This window comes from Salvelinus sp. IW2-2015, unplaced genomic scaffold, assembly GCF_002910315.2.
Source record: "Salvelinus sp. IW2-2015 unplaced genomic scaffold, ASM291031v2 Un_scaffold789, whole genome shotgun sequence".
In the NCBI taxonomy this organism is placed as follows: domain Eukaryota; kingdom Metazoa; phylum Chordata; class Actinopteri; order Salmoniformes; family Salmonidae; genus Salvelinus; species Salvelinus sp. IW2-2015.
Genome location: NW_019942614.1, coordinates 619,767 through 645,820, shown reverse-complemented (window position 1 = coordinate 645,820; position 26,054 = coordinate 619,767). Strand labels below are relative to the sequence as shown.

General features: G+C 42.8%; 5 protein-coding genes across 6 annotated transcripts; 2 read left to right on the top strand and 3 right to left on the bottom strand.

Annotated features, from left to right (window-relative positions):
• Positions 1-1,175: 1,175 nt before the first annotated feature.
• On the bottom strand, positions 1,176-8,488 carry LOC112068920 (nucleotide-binding oligomerization domain-containing protein 1-like). Of its 2 annotated transcripts, XM_070438340.1 has the most exons (11): positions 7,828-8,049; positions 7,249-7,423; positions 5,231-7,052; positions 5,023-5,106; positions 4,829-4,912; positions 4,658-4,741; positions 4,499-4,582; positions 1,884-1,967; positions 1,688-1,771; positions 1,451-1,540; positions 1,176-1,259 (listed from the first exon to the last, which is right to left on the bottom strand). In XM_070438340.1, the coding sequence occupies exons 1-11, from the start codon at positions 8,032-8,034 to the stop codon at positions 1,187-1,189; spliced, it is 2,871 nt and encodes a 956-aa protein (XP_070294441.1). In that variant the 5' UTR covers positions 8,035-8,049; the 3' UTR covers positions 1,176-1,186. The 2 variants fall into 2 exon arrangements, with proteins under 2 accessions (XP_070294441.1, XP_023991917.1); XM_024136149.2 differs by lacking the exons at positions 1,176-1,259; positions 1,451-1,540 and adding an exon at positions 8,282-8,488 and having other exon boundaries at positions 1,684-1,771; positions 7,828-8,152.
• A 3,534-nt stretch (positions 8,489-12,022) lies between these two features.
• Positions 12,023-13,807, bottom strand: LOC111964720 (gamma-glutamylcyclotransferase). Its single transcript, XM_024136148.2, has 4 exons — positions 13,513-13,807; positions 13,153-13,304; positions 12,646-12,778; positions 12,023-12,429 (listed from the first exon to the last, which is right to left on the bottom strand). The coding sequence occupies exons 1-4, from the start codon at positions 13,726-13,728 to the stop codon at positions 12,283-12,285; spliced, it is 648 nt and encodes a 215-aa protein (XP_023991916.1). The 5' UTR covers positions 13,729-13,807; the 3' UTR covers positions 12,023-12,282.
• Positions 13,808-15,484: 1,677 nt separating this feature from the next.
• LOC139024003 (uncharacterized) lies at positions 15,485-16,276 on the top strand. The gene is given in 1 exon segment (XM_070438336.1): positions 15,485-16,276. A coding segment is annotated over 1 exon segment (792 nt).
• A 169-nt stretch (positions 16,277-16,445) lies between these two features.
• LOC112068928 (toll-like receptor 13) lies at positions 16,446-19,003 on the top strand. The gene is made up of 3 exons (XM_070438335.1): positions 16,446-16,854; positions 16,961-17,308; positions 18,957-19,003. The coding sequence occupies exons 1-3, from the start codon at positions 16,446-16,448 to the stop codon at positions 19,001-19,003; spliced, it is 804 nt and encodes a 267-aa protein (XP_070294436.1).
• Positions 19,004-20,882: 1,879 nt separating this feature from the next.
• On the bottom strand, positions 20,883-25,388 carry LOC112068927 (gamma-glutamylcyclotransferase-like). The gene is made up of 4 exons (XM_070438334.1): positions 25,316-25,388; positions 23,260-23,354; positions 23,032-23,177; positions 20,883-22,705 (listed from the first exon to the last, which is right to left on the bottom strand). The coding sequence occupies exons 1-4, from the start codon at positions 25,386-25,388 to the stop codon at positions 22,495-22,497; spliced, it is 525 nt and encodes a 174-aa protein (XP_070294435.1). The 3' UTR covers positions 20,883-22,494.
• Between the last annotated feature and the right edge of the window lie 666 nt (positions 25,389-26,054).

Sequence of the window (26,054 nt, the reverse complement as noted above, 5' to 3'; positions counted from 1 at the left end):
CAAGCCATGATGTTGAAGGAATTGTCCATAGAGCTCCGAGACAGGATTGTGTCAAGGCAAAGATCTGGGGAAGGGTACCAAAACATTTATGCAGCATTGAAGGTCCCCAAGAACACAGTGGCCTCCATCATTCTAAAATGGAAGAAGTTTGGAACCATCAAGACTCTTCTTAGAGCTGGCTGCCTGGGCAAACTGAGCAATCGGGTGAGAAGGGCCTTGGTCAGGGATGTGACCAAGAACCCGATGGTCACTCTGACAGAGCTCCAGAGTTCCTCTGTGGAGATGGGAGAACCTTCCAGAAGGACAACCATCTCTGCAGCACTCCACCAATCAGGCCTTTATGTTAGAGTGGCCAGACAGAAGCCACTCCCCAGAAAAAAGGCACATGACAGCCCGCTTGGAGTTTGCCAAAAGGCACCTTAAGGACTCTCAGACCATGAGAAACCAGATTCTCTGGTCTGATGAAAGCAAGATTGAACTCTTTGGTCTGAATGCCAAGCGTCATGTCTGGAGGAAACCTGGCACCATCCCTACAGTGAAGCATGGTGGTTGCAGTATCATGCTGTGGGGATGTTTTTCAGCAGCAGGGAATCTGAGACTATTCAGGATCGAAGGAAAGACAAATGGAGCAAAGTACAGAGAGATTCTTGATGAAAACCTGCTACAGAGCGCTGAGAACCTCAGAATGYGGCAAATGTTCACCTTTCAACAGGACAACGACCCTAAGCACACAGCCAAGACAACGCAGGAGGGGCTTCGGGGCAAGTCTCTGACTGTTCTTGAGTGGCTGAGCCTGAGCCTGGACTTGAAACCGGTCGAACGTCTCTGGAGAGACCTGAAAATAGCTGTGCAGCGACGCTCCCCATCCAACCTGACAGAGCTTGAAAGAATCTGCAGAGAAGAATGGGAGCATCTCTCCAAATACAGGTGTGCCAAGCTTGTAACGTCCTACCAAGAAGAGGGGGGGGGGGCTATTTAATCAGTTTTAGAATAAGGCTGTATAGTAAAAAAATGTGGAAAAAGTCAAGGGGTCTGAATACTTTCCGAATGCACTGTACATATACAGTATGTAAAAATATTTCCAATGTAGTATGTACAAAACAAATAAAGACCCTCTAAGTTTCGGTAACAGATGTACCAATGTACATGCGCGCACACACACACGCTCCAGCTCAGTTCTGTCTCCTCAGTGGAAGCGTAGCCTTCCCTCAGCCTCAAACAGCTTCTCTTCCTCTTCAGAAAGACAGTTTCCTTTCAAACTGTGGGTGAGTGATGACAGAGCACATGATAATCAGCAATACAATAAAAGACCCACAACCATTACAAAGTGGACATGGTGAAAGATGTTTTGAATAAACAATTTATCTAAGGAATATGTCAATACTATTATTAACCTGGTTAAAATAGGTAATGTGCCTTTAAGCGAGCATGCGCGTCACATTGTGTACACTCACCAAGATTCTCTTTGAGTGATGTGTTGTGGGAGAGAGCCTCTGACAGCTGTCTGATTCCATCCACTGTCAGCTGATTATTGATTAACCTGCGCAGAGTGAAACAGAGGGATCACTAGGTTAACCGGCTAACTTTTCTTCACATTCAGAAATAACTTGTTCACTTTCTGGTTAATTATGTGGTTAAACTTCATTATTGGTTGTTGGGAGTGTGTTGAGACTGGGGCCTGCCTTACCAGAGGTGAGATAGACCCGTGTTGGATCTGATCAGTTCTGCCATGTCTGGTGCTACATCATCTGACAACTCATTTTGCACCAACCTAGAACACCACAACACACATTTAAACTGTACTGTACTCCAAGACACAGATACACATTTTCAAGTCTTGTGAACATGAGACAGGCATACATGAAGGTTAATTCAAGTCCTACCAGAAAATTCGGAGCCTTCTATTGTCTTTCAGTGCTTTGGCCAAGCTCCGCCCACCTTCTGAAGTGATGCCATTGGCTGAGAGACTGAGGGAGAGAAGAGCAGAGTGACATAGTGTAAAACAGATACTGTAGTTTCTCTTTGTATCTAAAAGTAAGAGTTCAATAACCCATACTGTATAGCTGATTATACAACAGGTGAGTCTAATCCTGAATGCTGATTGGTTAAAACCCGCATTCCAGCCAGTGTCTATTCCACAAGTTACCACAGGCTAAATCTATCACGTTAAAATGCCTATTTACTCTGTTACATCTGACTGCTCAATCCACTGTCTTATCAGCCCAGCCAGACAATATATAAACTTGATCTCCACCATAAAAAGCATCTAGACATTATCTCACATTTCTGTTAACTAAATGTTAGTCTTTCATGTCCCATAGTAATGAATGTGTCGGGAGTCGAAATCATGAATCAGCATAATTGTTATTGATATATACAAAGAACTATCACTAGAAAACAGTTCAAACAAAACAAAGTGCAGCTAGTTTGCAGTCTTTCCAGCTTCAGTTTGATGTGATTGTGTTAGCTGTGTTGTTGGCTAGCTCCTCTGAACCACAGTGTCCTGACAAGTGAGCACATTTTCTATGCCAGGTGAAATCGTGCCTCATTAGCTCATGTGGAAGGACCACCAGAGGGCAGGCTGGGCTCACGGATATAACCCAACCAGGCATGTGAGTCAATGTGACCAGAGGCAATTAAGCACAGCTGACGGTACTAATGACTTATTCTCTTTTCCCTACAAGAGGGAGGAGGGAACCAGCGAAGAGGGGAGAGGAAGAAAATAAACTAACTCTGGAGGATGGCCACCAAGAGAGGGGAGCTATCCATGAAGAACCATTAAGACGGTGACAAACCTGTGGTTTTTGTTATAGTTTAAAGACAATCGTCTTGTGTTCCTGTTTCATCTGGAGAAGATGTGTTTTTCTTTGGGAGATTCTCATTGATTGTGTTGGAGTGTTTGTATTGACAGAAATCCCTCAATAGAGAACTGTGTTCAATCAAGAAAACCTACTCCTGACTCGTTTATTCCACCTTTCCGCTTTAGAGTCACACTAAATTACTTGGTCCGCTCACACTCATTATTATGGATGTATCCAAATAAATGTCATTAGAAAACAGCTTAAGCAAATGCAGCTACTTTGTTGTTATTCTGGCTACACTGTTTGACTGCAACTACACTGTTTGACTGCAAGTTAGCCGTAGTTGGCTAGCTAGCAAGCAATGGATAAGAACGGAACATTGGAACATAAATAGAACATTTAGGACGAACGACTGGGTCGCGTTCATAGATACAGAACAAAGACTGAACGACTGGGTCGCGTGTCTGGCACCTAAACCGATAGAACAAATGACCAGCCGGCTTGAGTAGCAACCCTAGATTTGTGTCGGGACTATATCTTGTGGAAGGATGAAATAGTATGAATAAATTCATCAAAATAACGTGTTTAATGAAAATGTCAACCATTATTTGAATATGTTGGTAACCAGTTGTATAAAAGTGATAATGCCCTTGAAGCCGGTGTTTGGAGGATATATTCGCACGGTTTGCCGGCCCTCGAATTCGTCGCCGGCCTAACACCCGTGCCAATATATCCTCCAAACACCGGCTTCTCGGGCGTCATCACTTAGTAAAATGATACACCAATGGGTTATACAACCTCATTACTGACATCAACTGTCATGAACCACAGCTGTGGGATAACTGAGAATGGCATGGCACAAATAGTGCCACTAGCTAGGTTCCCATTCAATTGGCACCAAATTTTCCTGTGAATATCCTAAAAAGAAAATATGCACATTTTCCCAAAAGTGGTAGGTTTCCACCAAATGGACTTGTTGTGGATAAAAATCAGTGCATGTTGACATAGCGCYCACAAAATGTTATTTTTCGCTTAAGTTTTAATGTACCAAATAAAATTTAAATCTACCTATCACAAAAGCTGTTGCGTTAAATAGCAAACGTGCCCACTCTAGTCTTGGCAAGTGCACTCTAGCATCAGTTCTCAGATACAGTGAGGGTAGACTAGTCTACATGATGACATTATTAGGGATATTGTTATTTGTCAAACGGCAGTCAACCATCGATCAACATGTTACCAGAATAAGACATTCAATATTTATTTGAAAGGAGCATCTAGCTCATCACTGTTCACTTTCAGCACCCTGTGAAGTTCATCATACTTACAGTATTTCATCTGTAGCCTAATACACTGCATGGTCTCCCAAGTTGTAGTGGGAGGACCACATATCAAAACACGACTCCAAGTTACTTCGATTTGATGGTTATTATATCAATATTTGTGGCGTTTCCACCGCCATTTTTTGCATTATTAATTTTACCGACACAAAAAGATCCCACCATGTCCAACAAACAAATGGTGTCTCTGCATTTATAAAGTTGTACCAAAACGTCCTGTTTCCATCACAGCTGTCATGATTGTTTTTATTCGGTATGACTTTACTCGCATAAAAACTGTGGATGGAAATGTGGTTACTGTGCCAAATACTTACTCAGTTAAACAAAAACAATAATGAGATATCTTGCCATCTATCTCACCAGAGGTTGGTAAGACTTGGGTGATTCCTCAGGGCCTCTGCGAATGCTCTTGCTCCTTCATCACCAATGCTGTTCTCCCACATTCTGAAAAACAGGAACAATCCATCCCATGCACTCGGATCCAAAATTGAATAAAAAATATTGTATTTGTGCATTTACCCCACGTCAAAGATAGATGTGCTCTTCTGAATGGCACTGGCCAGGTACCTGCCACCCACACTGGTGAACTTGTTGCTGCCAACCCTTTGAACAAATCAAAGTGCCAAAAATAAACATTTTAATTCATACACAAGTAATTATATAATTGATTGAACATATTAATTTACATACTTGACGACTCTTAACTTAGGACATTCCTCAATGATATGAGCAATTAGCTTGGCTCCGATGTCCGTGATGTGATTATTGTAAAGTCTGTCAAATCAAGAAAACAGAAATACGGTCAAGTCATATGAATTTGTCATACAGCATAATACAGTACTAAAGTTTGACAGGCAAGTTGACCCTGATAGACACTGACTCACCCCAGAACCTCCACTACTCTGTGTTTGATAAGCTCCTCAGCCAGTACCTCGACGCTGCTGTCTGAGATCTGATTGACACACAATCTGAAATGGAAAAACGAATTTAGCTGAAAAGCTATACTTTATTTGTGAGTGCTGGTAGCCTGTTTTTTAAACAGTGAAATAAAGTACATAGTGTTTCCATCTGCATGTATTCCGAATTCCTCACCTCACCACGGTCATCTTACTGAATGAAGGCCTGAGCTGCTTGACCCCATAGTCACTGATGTTGTTGTTGTCCATGTCCACCCCTAGCCTCTTCCGCCGGTGCTGCAGCACAAAGTTGAGGGCACTGCAGTCGCCAGAGAACACATTACAGTAGCCCAGCTTGATGTAGTCAGCTGTGATGCCCTTCGCAGTCAGCTGGGCCACCTCTTTACTTCCTGTCTCGAAGATGCAACGCAGCATCCACAGGAAGTTGGGAAGGACATGCACCTTGCTGCCCTCCTGCTCTGTGCTGTGGAGTGGCAGGCCGCGGAGGTGGGACCTCACGCTGGTGGACAGGTAGGACTTGAGGACRGCCCGCTTCCTCTTCAGTAGCGCTGGAGGAACCATGTGCTCCAGTAGGCCGGTGTTGGTCTTAGACAGCAGTCCACACAGGAAGAGGTTGGCGTACTGGAGATGCTCGTTGGTCTTGAACGGATCCTTTCCCCTGGGTTTGGAGGAGCCACCGATGCAGGGAAAGACAAATGATAAACAAGATGTGTTGTCCCTCCTGCTGCACTCGGTGAAGAACTTGAGGATGTTGCCTACGCTGGCATGTTCGTCCAGAACCAGGGAGAATGCAGCCAAGAAGGACTGCAGGGTGAGGTGAAAGAACTCAAACGTAGAAGGGTTTCCACAGGCATCGTAGCGGCTGACTGGTCGGAGGAAACCCACCTGAAGGTCCTCCTCAGTCAGGCCACAGGAGGCCACCTCCTCCTGGTCGAACACAAAGCCTCCTCTCTCCYTGCCCAGCAGAGCCAGCTTGGAGAAGGCTGTCAGRGGCCTCAGCCCTGCCCTGAAGGTATCAGCGGGGCACCTGGTGTTTCTCTTCAGGAGGCCCGGTGGGGGAGCGGCCCCCCGGCTGAAGAAGATTTCAGACAGCAGAAGGAATATGTTAGTGAGMGTCATGCAAGCCTCTGGCAGCTCAAAGTCGTCGTAGACTGAGCGCAGGTGTTTAAAGCTCTTGAAGACGATCCAGCAGAAGAGMGGGYTGGAGCAGAGGCCACAGAGGTGGGGGCTGGCATCCAGCTGGACTGAGACCAAGTCCCGGTGCTCTTGGTCTTGGAAGTGCAGGTTGGTGTAGGTTTGAAGGTGGGCCGGAGAGAACCCACGCAGTGCCACCCTCTTCCGGATCACCCTGCTCTGGACCTCGGTGCCTGTCCGAGCCGTCAGGACCTTCCGGGAACCATTGAGCAGCTTCCCACAGAGCAGGTTAATGAGCACKAGAAGYGGGTGAYTCRTCTCCTCTGGAGAAACCACCTCAGGCAWGTTCRKCAGGTCCAGATCAGCCTGGATCTCATCATAGCCGTCAAACGTAAAGAGAACCTTTTCGGGGAAGCGGAGGATGTAGCTGAACACCTCATTATCCGCATCTTGGTCGGGGTAGCAGTTGTATTTGAAAAGCAGGTCCCTGAGTGAGATCTCGTCTGTCTCCTTGAATGTGCTGAACATCCTACAGCGGAACTTGAAGAAGAACATAGCGTCTGTCTGTTCCAGCTCCCTCTTGGACCACAGCCTCTGGAGCTTCTGGAGGAGGATGGACTTGCCCACCCCAGCGTCCCCCGTGATGAGCACCGTCTCTGCCTGTGGGTTAAAGACACCCTGCTCTCCCAGGAGCTGCTCCAGACCCTCCAGGTGGCCCAGGCTCTCATTGCGCTCATTCAGGAGCTCCATTAGGGTGTCTGTATAGAGCTCCTCCAGCAGGGTTTCCTCTCGCTTGGTGTAGGATGCAATGAAGCGTGTGTCTCGGCCCAGCTCGTGCCTCAGCTTCTCACAGTACCTACTAACTGAGAGGAGGGGGGTAGTGAGAATACACCGCAGTCTCATTCTCAACCACCGATATTCAGCCAAAATATACAGTAGTTGCCCTCATGATTCTCTAATAGCTTACATTTTCAATGCACTGTATTTTTTTTCATTGTTAAGTAAAATTCCAATAACACACATGAAGTGCTGCACCATACAGTCTAGTTACATACTTACTAGGGTCCGTGTTCTTCACTGGTATGTCCCGTATGAAGTCTGGTGGCTGGTAGTTGATCTCTTTAAGCCATGGTTGGAGGTCTATGTATGCGTCATAAACTTTGTAGAGAATATATAGGAAGTATTCACATGCCTGCTCCCCTTTGCTTTGGACCAATTCCAGGATTTTACGCACCTGCGCAATGTCAATCATAAGTAAATCATATTTACTTTACAGTGATTCAATATTTAACAATAATTTGACAGCTAACAGTTTCCCCCTTTTACACACCTGCACGATGGCAATCATATTTACTTACCAGTGATTCATATTTAATTAATATTACTTCCCACATTTTGATTAATGTGGCCAAACAGGATTTTTCACAGGTAAGATACTGGCAACATACCAAATGCCATTGTATTGCAAAATTAAGTCTTGTCTTTATATTTTCTCATCTTAAAATAAATTAGTCCATTTTAGTTAGGGCCTAGTAGGCTATTTGTGAATGCAAGAGCATTTCTTTGTGATATGTACTTTATAATTTAATATGACGTGTGGACATGTCTCCTCTCAGAAACCCTCCTATGGTAAATTACCTGGTSTGTCTTGGTGGCTGAGCGCTGGATGATTTCTGTGTCCTCAATACACAGAAAGCCACTTTGTAGGAGGTTATCCAGAATGCACTGCGTGCTCTTCACCTGGGAGAACAGTAGCTCACGGTGCAAGGTGAACAGTTGGACAGTGGACACATGGCCCGTTAGTCCAGTACGGGCTTCTTCGGCACTGGAGCCCATAATATGCATGCAGCTGGAATTCAGCTTTTACTGGAAGAGTGTAGGGGGAATTCAATAGCGGAGTCGTTTCATTTCAAGAGGATAAAACAGAGATTTCACAAATGTCTCCTGTGTGCATATGTATCTCCTGTAGCAAATAACAGAGAATCATCAATTAGGAGAGAAATATGGATCCAAGAAAATGGATAAAAGACATGTGAATGTGTAATGTACAGAATCACATATAGTATAATATGGGCTGGGACATTTAGCCTACCTTCAAAAACGCGTTGATTACATTGTTRTTTTGGGCGCTCTCCCAAACCGCTGTTGAAAACTTGGGAACCACAGCTCTCCATTAAAACAAACTCATATTTCTTATGAAACTGTTGAAAATAGCGTACAACAGGATATTAATTTAACTTTTCTCTAAGACCAGGATATTAACCAAACGTTTCTCGGACTGTTAGAAGAGTGATCTAGTCTTGTCTCAAACAATTTTCTGAAGAGAGGAAAAACACTGAACGCTGAACACTATACTGGCTCGTTATCGGGTCTTTCCATGAGGAAGTGAAACCCAAAACAGCCTTGGATGCTTGTAATTTCGCCTCAGATTGTGTAACCACGCTTTTGGCATGATGTGTTATCTGCCTCTCTCCACAACAGGAGCAAAGCATAATAGCAAACACATTATACAGGACCGGCTCTAGCCTTTTGGGGGCCCTAAGCGAGATTGGTTGGGGGAACCCGAGCTGGCGGTAAACATTTTTAGGGGACCGCTCTTCACTATGGAGAGAAATGTACGTTTTAAGGTTAATACTAGCTTCCCATATCACCATGTGAAATAATCAGATTTATAATAACAAAATATACCAGGGAAATGTTCTTATATTTGCCAGTGTAACCTAAAACATTATCCCAGTTTGAAATGCTGCTTGTGTATTCATTCCCATATCAGCTAAAAATAGAACCACATGTTTTGGTTAGGGAGAAAAAAGCAAATACTGTATCTCGCAGCTGTTTACCAGTATCCTGGAATCAGTAGTTATTACTTCTAAACAAAATATATATTGGGGGAAATTCAAATAAGGCTGCAATGTTTGGTTTATTGTCTGAACAGTCACTGAGAATATATTTGCTTATCAATGCAAAATAGGCTACTTTGATGCATAGCCTATTAATAGTCTATATATAAAGATCAACGAACCAGGCAAGCTTCATTGCCTACACAACACTACCTCCATGGCTACGGAAGGGATGATTACAATTTTTTTATGTGGCACGGGAGTATGTCGAATGTCAAAGCGCACTACAAGGAGCCGCCCCTTTTGTGACGAAAAACGACATTGCTACACTGCGCTACTCTGTCGGCTCAGTTTGCATATTCTGTGTGGACCCCTTTAAAGTTCATTTTTAAAGCTAATTTCCTCAAATTCTACCCATTTTGCCATGGGGTGGAAAGAAATGTTTGCAGTTTTAAAGCTAATTTCCTGCAATTCTACACATGTTATAATGACTGCACATGCCCTGTGTTCCGGTCGGTATTCGGCCTGCCCCAGTATCTGTGCATTAGAGACCTCCCTAACTCACAGAAAGCTCTGATTCAAACTCCCATTCGCCATACTTTTGTTACTCACTAAATTTGGAGTTTCGCTGAGCAACTATATCCATTTTCTCCCATTACGGCCGGTATGTATTTCCTAAAAATATCTAAATAAACATTTACAAGCAACGGAAAAGGAAATCCTCTTCGGCACCTCCATTGTATTGAGCTGTTGTAGACTTCCGACCTGTGGCATTAATGTGTGATGTATGGTGCCTTCATACCCCTTGACTTATTTCACATTTTGTTGTGTTACAGCCTGAATTCAAAATGGATAAAATATTTTKTTTTCTCACCCTGATCTGTTTCACCCGTCTTTGTGCTTGTTTCCACCCCCCCTCCAGGTGTCGCCCATCTTCCCATTATCCCCTGTGTATTTATACCTGTGTTCTTTGTTTGTCTGTTGCCAGTTCGTCTTGTCATTTCTTACCAGCATTCTTTCCCACCTTCCTGTTGCTCTAGTTCTGTTTCCTAGTTATTCCCGGTTCTGACCAGTCTGCCTGCCCCGACCCCGAGCCTGCCTGCTGTCCTGTGCCTGCCTGACTCTGACCTGATTATGAACCACTGCCTGCCCTGACCCCGAGCCTGCCTGCCATCCTGTACCTGCCTGACCTTGACCTGATCACGAACTTCTGCCTGCCCTCGACCTGCCCTTTGCCTGCCCCGTGTTTCTAATAAATCATGTGAGAACTGTACTATCCGACTCCCGTGTCTGCATCTGGGTCATATCCTGAGTCGTGATACACCCATCTACACACAATACCCCATAATGACAAAGTGAAGACATGTTTTGAGAAATGTTAGCACATTTTTGAGAATGAAATACAGAAATATCTAATTTACATAAGTATTCACACTCCCTAGTCAATTTTTGTAGAAGAACCTTTGGCAGCGATTAAGCTGCTCTTTCTGGGTAAGTCTCTTAAGAACTTTCCACACCTGAATTGTCCAACATTTACCCATTTACTCTTTTCAAAATTCTTCAAGCTACATTTTCAAGTAGATTTAAGTCAAAACGGTAACTCGGACACTCAGGAACATTCACTGTCTTCTTGGTAAGTAACTCCAGTGTATATTTGGCCTTGTGTTTTAGGTTATTGTCCTGCTGATAGGTGAATTCATCACACAGTGTCTGGTGGAAACTGACTGAACCCAGTTTTCCTCTAGAATTTTGCCTGTGCTTAGCTCCATTCCATTACTTTTTGTGTCCTGAACAAATCCCCAGTCCTTAACGATTACAAGCATACCCAAAACATGATGCAGCCACCACTATTCTTGAAAATATGGAAAGTGGTACTCAGTAATGTGTTGTATTGTATTTGCCCCAAACCAAACACCTTGTATTCAGGAAAAAAAGTTAAATGCTTTGCCACATTTTTTGCAGTATTACTTTAGTGCCTTGTTGCAAAACATAAAGTTTTGGAATATTTTTTTATTCTGTACAGGCTAACTTCTTTTTGCTATCATTTAGGTTAGTATTGTGGAGGAACTGCAATGTTGTTGATCCATCCTAAATTTTCTCCTATATTAGCCATTAAACTCTGTAACTGTTTTAAAGTCACCATTGGCCTCATGGTGAAATCACTGAGCAGTTTCCTTCCTCTCCGGCAACTGAGTTAGGAAGGACGACTGTTTCTTTGTAGAGACTGGGTGTATTGATACACCATCGAAAGTGTAATTAATAATGTAACCATGCTCAAAGAGATACTCAATGTCTAGGTGCCCTTGTTTGCCAGGCATTAGAAAACCTACCTGGTCTTTGTGGTTGAATCAGTTTGAAAATCTCTGCTCGACTGAGGGACCTTACAATTATCTGTATGTGTGGTACAGAGTCAGTCAGTCCATGCAATTTATGTGACTTGTTGAGCAGATTTTTACTCCTGAACTTATTTAGGCTTGCCATAACAAAGGGCTTGACTTTTTCCAAAATGTTTTACATTACAGCCTTATTCTAAAATTGATTAAATAAATACAATTCCTAATCAATCTACACACAATACCCCATAAGGACAAAGCAAAAACAGATTTGTTATGTCTTTTCAAATGTATAAAAAAAATAAAAACTTAAGTACTGAGTGAAGGGTCTGAATACTTATGTAAATGTGATATTTCATTTTTTACATTTGGCAAAAATTCTAAACCTATTTTTTGCTTTGTCATTATGGGGTATTGTGTGTAGATTGCTGAGGGGGGGGGGACTATATCATCAATTTTAGAATAAGGCTGTAAGGCAACAAAATTAGGAAAATGTCAAGGGGTCTGAATACTTTCTGAATGCACTGTATGTCCGGAACCAGCCCTGACATTGTACCCAATCAATCAAGTATGTATGTGTGTGTGTGTGTGAGAGAGTCTGTGTCACACTTCCCAAGCAAAATAGAAAAACTTTGGTGAAACAAAATGCTATGCCAGACATTGTCATTCATTTTTCAATTTATTTGGTATCACATCTAAAATGACTGGCTCACATTTTACACAGAACATTTGGGAATATATACCAGTGTGCCACTTTTAGTTTTAATTTTATTTACTCTAATGCATTTTTACTTAAGCTGATTGTTGCACAAGAGTACAACAGGGACATTTGAACTTAGACAACTGAGTCTTATGTCAATTTCCCTCTAAGGTTGTTACATTAAGTGATTTCTCTTTCATCTTCGTTCCTCTGGTACCATCTACAAGCTTTTTCCTTTATCAGCAGGTTTCAATGCGGTGATGTCATCTAAAATGGACGGACCGCTGTAGCCGTTGGTTTCCACTGCCTCCAGCTTCTTAATGTAATCCAGAGGTAAGCCGTTTTGTTTTGCTCCAAGACAAACAACCTGTAGGACAAAGTTAGTTGCTTTTGTTAATAACACGACCCATGGGTATTTGCATAAATCATTCTACTTCTGTATTGGGTTTCGACATTTTGCTATTAAATATAACACAAATGCATGATATGGCCAATGGAGGCATCCTTCAACCTGGCTATCAAAACGATCATTATTTGTGTATGATTAGGCTGCTTTATAGCAAAAGACAGACATATAGCGTACCTGTTTGTATGGAGGCGAGGTCTGGTGAAGTGTGAAGTTGTTCATCTGGTAGGTTCGACAGAGGACCTCTCCCTCGTCTGTGTTAATGGTAACGTCTAGTGGACTGTAGAATCCTATTCCCACTCCTTCCTGCCTGGAGAACACACAGTTAAGGGTAGTTAGAAGTTGTTAATCATTTGGAGATACTGTTGATTGAAGTTACAAATTCATGCCATTCTCTACAGTCTGTAAAACAATCCAGAATGTTATATATAAATGCCATAGACATCAGTTGTACCACTTTTTCCACTGGAACCAGAATTTTATTAGGACCTGCTTGAGGGAAGAGAACTAGGATAACCAGGGGCTTATTTCCATTGATTCAGCCTTCTGGGCAAATATGTACATTTGGAATATCCCACTATAGGTCCTAGGACATCTCAGCAACAATTCCTACTCAGGGCTGTTCAACTTCACAAACCGCACCCCATAGTGATAGGCCTATAACACTGTAAATGAGCCACCCACTTGTCTAAACTGATGAGGTTGTCCTTGTCCATCTTCCAGACCACTCCCCAGACCACATCTCCCTTGGACTCTTCTATAGTAGCAACACCACCATGCCAAGAGTTGGTGTTGTTGAACTCTTTCTTCCAGTATCCAAATTGAATCACATGATCCTGTCAAGTAGAATATTCAAAAGCATACACAGTAACTTCATAATCACATGTACGTAGCCTAATCACAATTATTTGTTAAAGCATTACTAACCGCTTAATTAACAGCTTGCACACGTATCATGGCAAATGAAAACTCCGATGCCAACCTACAATGCTTGGTGCCAACTTCTCAGCATCTTCACAACAAAACATACGCACTGAAGCCTACCTTCAAACTGCCCGTTGTAACAAAAACCGCGGATGGATTCTTCAGCTGCAGTCTTTCCTTCAACAGATTACTGCCATAAGCGAAATACATAAAGTAGTCGGACACGGATGTGTTTGAAACACTTGTTCCATTATTTTCAGCGGTGGCAGGAACCGCTTTTGATGCAATTTGTTGATGGAACAGTGCAAGTAAAATCGTGTAAGTAAGGTATGACATGGTCTATCCGCTTTGTGACGGTGAGTATGTTAACCAGTTGGTAATGTTGTCATTTTATTACTTGCTGTCTCTAGAGAATGGGCTCGCCTACTGTATCTCAGCGTGACGGCGCGCTGATTGGCTGAGCGCTAAACGAGGAGGGGCATGCATGAACAGACAAAACAGATAGAACACCCTGTCTGTCCCCTTTAGTTGATAAGATTATCCTTCTTTTTCATTACATTTCTAGCATGATTCAGTTATCACAACAAAACATAGTATCCATTCTGGGTGAAATGAGAGAGGGGTTTTTATAATAAATGAATGCAATTTAAACTAGTGTGTTAATAGTGCCACTTGAAGCCCAGTGGTGGAAAGTACTTAAGTAAAAAATACTTTAAAGAACTACTTAAGTCGTTTTTGGGGGTATCTGTACTTTCCTTTACTAATTATATTTTTGACAACTTTTAGTTTTACTCCACTACATCCCTAAAGAAAATAATGTACTTTCAACTCCATTCCCTGACACCCAAAATGATTTGTTACATTTGGAATATTTAGCAGGACAGGAAAATGGTCCAACAAACTTAAAGAGAAAATCCCTGGTTATCCCTACTGCATCTTATGTGGCGGACTCACTAAACACAAATGCTTTGTTTGTAAATTATGTTGGAGTGTGCCCAACTGAGTATTACAATTGTTGGAAAAATTACTTGTGTCATTCACAAAGTAGATGTCCTAACCGACTTGCCAAAACTATAGTTTATTAACAAGACATTTTTGGAGTGGTTGAAAAACTAGTTTTCATGTCTCCAACCTAAGTGTATGTAATCTTCCGACTTGAACTGTACATTTACTTTCGATACTTAAGTGTATTTAAAACTGAATACTTTTAGACTTTTACTCAAGTAGTATTTTACTAGGTGACTTTCACTTTTATTTTAGTAATTTTCTATTAAGGTATCTTTACTTTTACTCAAGTATGACAATTGGGTACCTTTTCTACCAATGCTGAAACCAGACTTTTTTGCAGTGTTGTTGGGCTAATATTCACATCCGTAGCAACATCCCCCTTTAAATCCTTTCTCAATAGAAGCATTGAGTGAATTGTAGCTTTAAGATTAAAGTTAAGAAGTAAGATTAGGAGATTAGGAGATCGCATGCTTTCTGTGATGGCACTGAACGTATTTGGAGGGATCCCCCTTTTGAAGAAACTCACAGTCAACAGATGTTGTACACAGGAGCTATCTGATTTGCTATGCAGGATAGTTAATGTCACAGTCAATAACAAGCCTGACATTTAAGTCAGAGGAGATAGTCACTTTGAGACCACCAAACTGCTCTGACACCAAAGGAGCTGTTCTTGAGCTTCCTCATTTCTATCATCTTCAAGAGGTGAGATTTTCATTCCCTAATGCGCATCACTTAGAAAAATGTGCATTCAAATGCCTTGAAAACATCACAGATCTCTCTGTGCCTATAGTTGATGAGCCACAGACACAGCTTCTGCAGTCTGGCATCAAAAGACTACAGGCGTTTGATTTTTACAACAAATGCATTTCCTTTGAGTCAGTTTGTGAAACAGTATTCAAACTCTCAAACACAGAAATGAATGTAAGAAATGATCAATTCTGGAACATCACCACATCTGCTGTGAGAAACTGCCAGGGGATGAAGTGGATTCATTTCTATTATTATGAACATGAACATGATGCAATTACCTTGAGTTTGATCCATTATTTGAAGAATCTCGTTGATTTGGGAAGTTGAAATCAGTATGCTTTGTGACACTCAAAAGGGTCCCGTTCTGTGGCTGAAAAAACTGTGCCTGTTTAGCTTTCACATCACAAACATCGCCTCAGAGCAGTTTGGTTGCTTGAAGAATCTGGAACAGCTGATTTTGTTAGGAAATCAGATTACCACTGTTGCAGATTTTACATTTAAGGATCTAGGTAAATTGAGGTTCCTAGACCTACGGAATAACAAGATCTCTCAAATAACAAAGAACAGTTTCTTTGGCCTGCATGGCTTGGAGAGCCTATTTCTGGAACTAAACACATTTGAAACGATTGAAGCATTTGCCTTCATCCACCTTACTTTGCTGAAGCATGTATGTTTAGGGGACTTTCACCCTTGCCTAGTGAGTTGGAGAGTAGCGTGAATGTGAATCTGACACATATTTGGTGTCTTCCCTCAAGGGTTAATGCACATTAACATTTCTTCCATGTGGTACACCCTCAACATCATCATTGGCAGCAACAGCACCGCAAAACCAGGGATTTCTCTTCAGCTCAGTGCCACAACTGTATTCTTCCAGGACTGCTGGAGACCGTTTTTCCAGTCTGTCGTCAGCCTCATAGCCATAACAGAACACCTCCTGTGTGGGTCTCATTTTGCCGCAAGATACTTCACCACCCTACAGTACTTTGGCTTCAATTCTGTGCTGTCAGCTGAATTTGTGGACATGACTGACCTGAACACACTTGTGGAGCTGAGGACAAACAGCTGTATAGTTTCAGCAGGCGTGACATGTAAAAACGAGAATGGAATCCAGAACTTTGCCAGGTAAGAAGAAAGATGTACTGATAATGAGGAGCATACCATTTATTGTACAACCATATAGGCAACACACGCATAGAACACCAGCATGGCCGTTTAGCATTTGGACTTGCCATCTAGGCCTGGATGTGCAGCCACGGCCTGTTTTGAAAGCTTTCTCTATTGATGGTGTCCATAATATGAGTATCAAGGCATGTCTTTGTTTCCATCATTGCGCCATCCATCTCAGGTACTCAGCAGCCAACTGTTCCCTGGATGTGGGCTTTGTCCTGTTCCTCAGCACCTCGGTGGGCCTGCTCCTCTTCATGCTGGTGGTGCTGCTCCATCAGCTGGCTCGGGAATACCTGCTGGCCTTCTGCCACATCATCCTCGCCTGGCTGGAGGAGGCTGTACGGAGGCCCAACCCCAGGGGGCGCTATTGCTATGATGCCTTTGTATTGTACAGTGGGAGAGACGAGCGCTGGGTGGTGGAGCAGCTGCTTCCGGGCCTGGAGCAGAAGGAGCCTCCTTTCCTGTGTCTATGTCTGCACAGCAGGGATTTCCAATTGGAGAAGGACATTGTGGACAACATCACAGACAGCCTCTATGGTATGTATCCTGGACCACTAGAAATACTATATACAGACACACTGATTAAAAATGCCAAGCCTATGGCATCACCATCTAATGATCCTTCTTACTGGTCTGGTTCCAGGCAGCCACTACACCGTGTGTGTGGTGAGTCGTAACTACCTGCGCAGTAACTGGTGCTCCCTGGAGCTGCGGCTGGCCACATTCCGTTTGCTGGTGGAGCAAAGGGTCATCATTATCTTGGTCTTCCTGGAGGAAATCCCCCCTCGCCAGCTGTCTGCCCACCACCGCCTGTCTAGGCTGGTCAAGACCAGGTACGTACAGTATGTGGAGAGGGGGTTCTGTGAACTACACTCTATCATTTATTTAACTAGGAAACATCCTTGCGAAACATACAGTGCGTTCGGAAAGCAGTCAGACCATTTGAATTTTCCCACATTTTGTTACAGCCTTATTCTAAAATGGATTCAACGTTTGTCTCTGTGGATGGTTTGTCCTCTGACAAATTAACTGTACATTTCGGTGTTCCTCAAGGTTCCGTTTTAGGACCACTATTGTTTTCACTATATATTTTTACTCTTGGTGATGTTATTCGGAAACATAATGTTAACATTCACTGCTATGGCGATGATACACAGCTGTACATTTCAATGAAACATGGTGAAGCCCCAAATTGCCCTTGCTGGAAGCCTGTGTTTAGACATAAGGAAGTGGATGGCTGCAAATGTTCTACATTTAAACTCGGACAAAACAGAGATGCTTGTTCTAGGTCCCAAGAAACAAAGAGATTTTCTGTTGAATCTGACAATTAATCTTAATGGTTGTACAGTCGTCTCAAATAAAACTGTGAAGACCTCAGTGTTACTCTGGACCCTGATCTGTCTTTTGACGAACATATCAAGACTGTTTCAATGACATCTTTTTTCCATCTACGTAACATTGCAAAAATCAGAAACTTTCTGTCCAAAAATGATGCAAAAAATGTATCCATGCTTTTGTCACTTCTAGGTTAGACTACTGCAATGCTCTACTTTCCGGCTTCCCGGATAAAGCACTAATAATAAACTTCAGTTAGTGCTAAACACGGCTGCTAGAATCTTGGCTAGAACCCAAAAATTTGATCATATTACTCTAGTGCTAGCTCTCTACACTGGCTTCCTGTTAAGGCAAGGGCTGATTTCAAGGTTTTACTGCTAACCTACAAAGCATTACATGGGTTGCTCCTACCTATCTTTCTGATTTGGTCCTGCCGTACATACCTACACGTACGCTACGGTCACAAGACGCAGGCCTCATAACTGTCCCTAGAATTTCTGAGTCACTGGCTTACTGGTGCTCTTCCATGCCGTCCCTAGGAGGGTGTGTCACATGAGTGGTTGAGCCAAAGACGTGATCTTCCTGTCTGGGTTGCCCCCCCCCCCCCCCCCCCTTGGGTTGTGCCGTGGCGGAGATCTTTGTGAGCATCCTTGGTAAGTTGGTGTTGAAGATATCCCTCTAGTGGTGTGGGGCTGTGCTTTGGCAAAGTGAGTGGGGTTATATCCTGCCTGTTTGGCCCTGTCGCGGGGTATCGTCAGATGGGGCCACAGTGTCTCCCGACCTCTCCCGACCCCTCCTGTCTCAGCCGCCAGTATTTATGCTGCAGTAGTTTTGTGCGGGGGGCTAGGGTCATTCTGTTATATCTGGAGTATTTCTCCCTTCTATCCGGTGTCCTGTGTGAATTTAAGTATGCTCTCTTCTAATTCTCTCTCTCTTTCTCTCTTTCTTTCTGTCTCTCGGAGGACCTGAGCTCTAGACCATGACTCAGGACTACCTAGCCTGATGACTCCTTGCTGACCCAGTCCACCTGGCCGTCTGCTGCTCTCCAGTTTCAACTGTTCTGCCTGCGGCTTATGGAACCTGACCTGTTCACCGGACGTGCTACCTGTCCCAGACCTGCTGTTTTCAACTCTCTAGAGACAACAGGAGCGGTAGAGATAACTCTGAATGCGGCTATGAAAAGCCAACTGACATTTACTCCTGATGTGCTGACCTGTTGCACTCTTGACAACCACTGTGATTATTATTATTTGACACTGCTGGTCATCCATGAACATTTGAGCATCTTGGCCATGTTCTGTTAGAATCTCTACCCAGCACAGCCAAGAAGAGGACTGGCCACCCCTCATAGCCTGGCTCCTCTCTAGGTTTCTTCATAGGTTTGGCCTTTCTAGGGAGTTTTTCCTAGCCACCGTGCTTCTACACCTGCATTGCTTGCTGTTTGGGGTTTTAGGCTGGGTTCTGTACAGCACTTTGAGATATCAGCTAATGTAAGAAGGAAATACAATTTAAAAAAAATGTCAATCTACACACAATAACCCATAATGACGACGCGAAAACAGGTTTTTAGACATTTTTGCAAATGTATTAAACATAAAAAACAGAAATACCTTATTTACATAAGTATTCAGACCCTTTGCTATGAGACTCGAAATTGAGCACAGATCTGCGGAAGGTACCAACAAATTCTGCAGCATTGAAGGTCCCCAATAACAACAGTGGCCTCCATCATTCTAAAATGGAAGAAGTTTGGAACCACCGAGACTCTTCCTAGAGCTGGCCGCCCAGCCAAACTTAGCAATCGAGTGAGAAGGGCCTTGGTCAGGGAGGAGACCAAGAACCCAATGGTCCCTCTGACAGAGCTCCAGAGTTCCTCTGTGGAGATGGGAGAACCTTCCAGAAGGACAACCATCTCTGCAGCACTCCACCAATCAAGCCTTTATGATAGAGTGGCCAGACGGAAGCCACTCCTCTATAAAAGGCACGATCGCCCACTTGGACTTTGCCAAAGGGTTACCTAAAGGACTTTCAGACCATGACAAACAAGATTCTCTGGTCTGATGAAACCAATATTGAACTCTTTGGCCTGAATGGCAAATGTCATTTCTAGAGGAAAACTGGCACGGTGAAGCATGGTGGTGGTAGCATCCTGAACCACACCTTGGCCAGTGACCAGATACAGTACTACACTGTTTTAAAAACGGTTCTAAAAGGGTCTTGTTGGGTGAAAATGTTCTACCTGGAACCATAAAGGGTTCTCCTACAGAGATGAGCCAAATAACTCTTTAAGGTTTAAAGAGGCACCTTTTTTGTGTACATGTCTAGACAGTGGTATTCTGCTTCCAATTAACTTTGTATGGACTGTGTGGATACAATGACCAACCGTTATCAACAGCAGAGGGAGACAAAGACCTTCAATCATATACAGTACACAGAGACTTCCATTGTTCAAAATATGTTTTCAAGGAAACACATTCTGGCATGTGCTAACAATGAGGTTTATGGCTTTACATACATTTTTATTATTTGATTCAATAAAATGTTCTGTCTCTCCTGCCTTCTTCTAGCGTTGCATTACTGTATGACACGGATGTATGATACAGCTGATTTTCTCTGGTCACCATCTCAGCAGAGCCACATACTGGAAACTCACTTGGGGGGTTCTACTATGCTAACATATGGAATTGTCTTAAGATGTTGATACCATGGATCATTTAGCTATTTGATTTTGAGGTGTATAACAGAACAAAATGGAGAACACCATCGTGCTCGTGAGAGTCTCATCTTTCCATAGAGTGGTCATGTTAGTTGGCCAAACCGTTTGGACGCTACAGACATTTTTGCGAGTAGACCGATTTTTGGTATGTCTCATGGTCTGACAAACACCGCTGTAGCTCGGCCATCTTCTACTGCAGATGCGGAAGGCCAGCATAAGCAGATATCGCTAGCTTTAATTGGTGGATTTTTATGGGGATTTATTTATTATGTTACTTAGATTGACGCACGGGTGCATCAGTAGACTCTTAAGGATTAACAGCTGAAGTGATCTTGAATGTAGCCTGATCTTATATTTTTCTGTGCTGTCTTGACAACGTGGTCATGTCACTGACCCATAGGATTTGGAAAGACTATCTTGAATGAGGCTGATTTAATGCCATTGTACCCTCTATACAGATCAACACAGAACATCCGGGGAGGTTTTATTGTCCGCCGAAGTAGTACAAATACACATGATCTTATTCTACATTCAATCCCTATACAGTCTGAGGGATGCTCATTGTCATCATCATCATTGTTATTTGTCAGTAAATAACTATTCCTGAAGAGGACTTATAGATGTAATGTTGAGGGTTTCTCTAACCAGTGGGTTAGTGAACACAGTTCTCTCTAGGCAGGTTTGAGTTCCTAGAGAAAAATAAATGCTGTCGCTACCTTGCTTTCGAACCAAGGTGCATAAACAGTGGAGTAAACTGGAGATGAGAAGATATTCCGCAACTCTTGGTAGGACAATGGAAGACGTTGAAGCAAACTTCTATTGTCCTACCAGGAGTTGAGTTCCTAAACATGGCAGTTTGTGCAAGGTGTTGTTAAGCGTCAGATCAGTGGTTGGCTCTCTCCTTGTCTCTTTTCATAATCCGCTCCAGCTCAGCCATGACAGGCAGTGGGCCCTCAAACTTGTTGGTCTCGATGGACCTCAGCTTTTCCTGGTAGTTCTTCGGCAAGCCATTCTGCTCCGCCCCCATTAAAATCACCTGGCGCAACCAGAGAACAATCAACATAAAACATTTATAATTTAAACAGAAGTTAAACCATATTAATCAGACAGTCACTATTTTCTGTTATCTAACGACAAATAAATGACCATTACAATCCAGAACATGAATAGCAACTACCCTTATCCTATAGTAACTGCCCCAAGAATGTGTGTATCTCAAATACTGTACCCATCGAAACACACACCACACAGAACACGCAACATAACAGAGGAACAATGCACTCAGCTCAACGGTATGAGTCTGGTACACACACGACAGAGCACTGCACAAAGCTTCCGTGGTCACAAAGCCTGTTACATTCGCTGGCTGTTTTTCTCCGACCACTTTGATTATTTAGCTAGAGCTTTTAGATGTGCAATGAACCATCTGGAAACACAGTTTAGTAACTGTTCACATTGTCCAATACAGTGCATGAGATTGGGTAAATCCTGAATGAATTGATGGATATATACTAAATAAAAAATGTAAAGAATCCTGTGTTCTTGTGACAGCCAGAATATGAACCTGGAATGTAGCGTTCCAGATGCTTCAGAGAGGGTTTTATTTTGGAGAGGGGCTGTGAGTGAATAGTCAAAAAAATTATTGACCTAGTTTGCTGCTCTTTCCCTGTTGTCTTTTCAACACAAAGCCATCTGGGAGCTGTCAGTGGCAAACGCCAGAAAAAACACCAAAACACTGCTATTTTTGCCACCACAGTGAGTGAGTGACAGAGACTCATTCAAGAGGATGATGTCACCCACACTGTCATCCACAAGTGATGAGTGATGTGTGAATTCCTTTTTCCAATGCGTTACATGTGGGTGTTTGATTTGCTGTTGTTTTGGTTATGAATTTGACCATATAGAGTATATTGTTTTATTACAATTCATTTGAAAAAGCATTTGTTGGTAAATACCTTTTCAGAGACAACTTTCTGCATTTCTCTTCATTGTCCCACTGTATATCAATGGAGAGCACCAGTTTCAATAACAACGTTCCTCTCTACACTTTGTAAGGTCCCTAACTTCTTACAGGGTTCAGTGTCAAGTCCATGTTCTTAAATGTATTTGGAATAAAAGAGATATAACTAGATTGAGAAAGTAAGACAGTGTGTGAGAGAGAGAATGAGAGAGAGGGGGGGGGCGTGTAAAAGGAGTTGTGTCTCCTTGAGGTACTGTGGAGATGGTGGAGCGTAAATACAGCTGTTCATGATGTAGGTGCGACAGTTGAGCTCTTGGTCCCGAGTCTTCATGTTAACCTCTACAGGGCTGTAGGCCCATAGTCTCACGTTCTCCTGGCTGCACACACACACACAAATATGAATACACCCAACCACACAACTTTAGAACTGGTTAGAACTAGACCACATCAACCACAATGAAGAAGCACTCAGAATGACACAACAGACCAAGTATTTTTTTTATTTTTTTTAACTAGGCAAGTCAGTTAAGAACAAATTCTTATTTACTATGATGGCCTACACCGACCAAACCCTGGACGACGCTGGGCCAATTGCGCGCCGCCCTATGGGACTCCCAATCACGGCCGGTTGTGATACAGCCTGGATACAGTAGACACAGTATGTGCCAACTAGGATTAGGTGAACTAGATAAAGGTATCTTACCTGTCTAGAGACTCGAGGTCGGCCACGTTCATCCTCCATACCARTCCCCACACCTCGTCCGCTGGGCTGTTCTCGATGGTCGCCACACCCCCATGCCAGCGGTCACTGGCCAGACCCTTGTAGTTCCCAAATATCAGCTTGTAGTCCTGGAGAGAAGGAGAGATAGAGAGGGTCAGGTTAAGGTCAGGTGTCCTTCCAGGTCCTCTTTATAGTCAGGTCTGGTCATACCTTGAGCCTGGCCACACAGTGGATGGAAGCGGAGGGGTTCTTGAGCTGGAGCCTTTCCTTCAGTAGGTTGCTGCCGTAGGCAAAGTACAGGAAGACTCCCCATTCTCATGCTAATCCATCGGGCCTTCTCTGTGCTGTACTGTGCTGTGCCCACCACTGCCACACAATACACACACAGCCTGCTGGTTGCTGAGCCTTATGGCCTGAGCTGGCTGAGCTCACAGTCACACCAGCATGTCATTCACAGTGTGCTGCAACAAGCCTGCATAGCACTGTCTTGTGGACAGAGAAGTTAGTGATGTGTTGCAGCTGATGCTTTGACAAATAGGCCAATCCATCACTCATGTTTGCTTGCYTGCACATGGATTTATGTTTACACCGCCGATGGTAATCAGGCAAACCTCAATTATGTACAATGAAATATAATTTGAACTTTGCTTCGAAATTATGTCATTGGCACTGACTGGTGCAGTGGAGGGTAAATGCAGTTTACACACCTTTTTTATTTTGTGCCAAGCTTTACCAATATTTTGCAGAAAAATGCATTGAAAGTATAGGAAGCATTACTGGTCACGGGAATGGAAGGCTAAACATAAACATGGCTGGTCCATCAAGGTCCAGTAGGTAACTTTGTGTGCGATCTGATCAAATTCACATAGAAAAGTGAGTTATAGATTGGTAATTCCTATTGAAAGCAAGTCTGATGCGCGGCATATCTGTTCTGTGTGTGCTATTTCTATGCTTCCCATCTTTAAGTTTAGCTTAAGCGTCTTTTTACTTTCGGTTTTGTACACCAGCTTCAAACAGCTTAACATACACTATTTTGGGTTATTTAAAATATATTTCACAGCAGTTTATATTTTACAATGATTCTCTACACTATACATTTCTTGTTTTGTCACATAAACTTAAATTAGGCGAACATAACAACATTTTAGCAACCAGGAAATGGCTGAGCGATTTCTATCTATTGTACCTTGTGTTATTGGTCATGTTCCCTTGCTCCGACYTTGCTAATGCATGCCAGATCTTACAATGCCTGGATAGGTATTTTACATATCAGCTAACCACATCACAACCAAATCTCTATTTTTGTTATGGAAGGGTCCAGACACCTTTTTTGGGATTTCACATGTTTTTGATAAACTTATCCCAAACAGCAAACCACTTCCTCATCCTTGTGTAAAATGGGGCCCCCAATTTTTTTTTTTAACAAAGGCACCAAAAACAGAAAAAATTAAGTCCTTTTAGAAACAGCAAAGTTCGTATAGTGATGCAGGTCTAGATGTTGTACACATGTGTCATTCCAAAATGTATCTGCAACGTTCTATTCCATTTTATTGCCACTCTAGCAATACCTCTCCATCCATTCTACAGGTAACTGCCAAACACTTGAGTAAATGAGGGATACAAAGTATATTAAAAGCATGGAGTGCTTCCACACAGGAAGTTTCAGACGCTTACAGAATCAAGGTGCATTGAAGCTGTTCTGACGGCTCCTGGTGGCCCAACACTGTATGAAGACACTTTATGTTGGCATTTCCTTTATTTTGACAGTTACCTGTAGCAATATGTTACAATGACAATGGAACAGCTGGATAGGGGAAACGGCTTGAGTTGCGCAAACGGGAATATAACATTGCAGATGTACACATGAAATTGTGTCAAACATCTAAAGACCTGCATTTGGGCTCACGAGTGGTACAGTGGTCTAAGGCACTGCATCTCAGTGTAAGAGGCATCACTACAGTCCGTGGTTCGAATCCAGGCTGTATTGTATCCTGCAGTGATTGGGAGTCCCAGAGGGTGGTGAATAATTGGCCCAGGGCAGGCTGTCATTGTAAATACAAATTTGTTCTTAACTTGCCTAGTTAAATAAATAAAAAACACTATACTGAGATGTTTGCCGTTTCTAAAAGGACATAAGTGGACATTTTTGGTGCCTTTGTTCATGTGTTTTTCTAGGCCCCCATACTACTCAATGAGGATGATGAAGTGATTTGCTATTTGGGGTAAGTTTCTCAAAAACATGAAATCACAAAAAAGGTGGCTGGACCATTCTCCTTGTTCAGGCGGCGTTCGGCGGTCGACGTCACCGGCCTTCTAGCCACCGCCGATCCACTTTTCATTTTCCATTTGTTCTGTCTTTGTCTTTCACACCTGGCTTCACTCAACCAATTACTTGTTTATTATTTAACCCTCTGTTCCCCATGTTTCGTTTGTGAGTGATTGTTCTTTGTACATCGGTCCGTGTTTGTGGGCTCGCTATGTTGCTTTGTAATTTTGAGTAAAGTACGTTGATTACTCATATCTGCTGTCCTACGCCTTACTCTACACCAGCTACACACTGGACCGTTACATGACATCTGTTATGTGTTAAAGATGCAGTCTGGGGTTGTAAGCACTTGCAAATTTGTAACATATTGTCTGAATAATTGGAATTTATAATATCATAAAACACATTTTTGCAATTGGTTACATATATGAAATGGATGATTTTATTGTATTTTTTATTTATTTAACCTTTATTTAACTAATGATGTAGTACACAATCAAGCACAATTTTTTCTGTGACTGTTTATGGCTGGTGAGCACTACTTTACAAACTACTGGTTGAAATGATAAAAAACATTTGGAGCATCACTTTAATTTGCACAAACTGCATTTGAAGATGCATGTGATCATAAACAAAGACGTTTCTGATGAACTGCATGCGCAACGTTGAATGACGTGGACAGCAAATTGGTCTAAATGGATGATGGTAATGACCCCGTTGTACTCATTGCTTGAGCCCA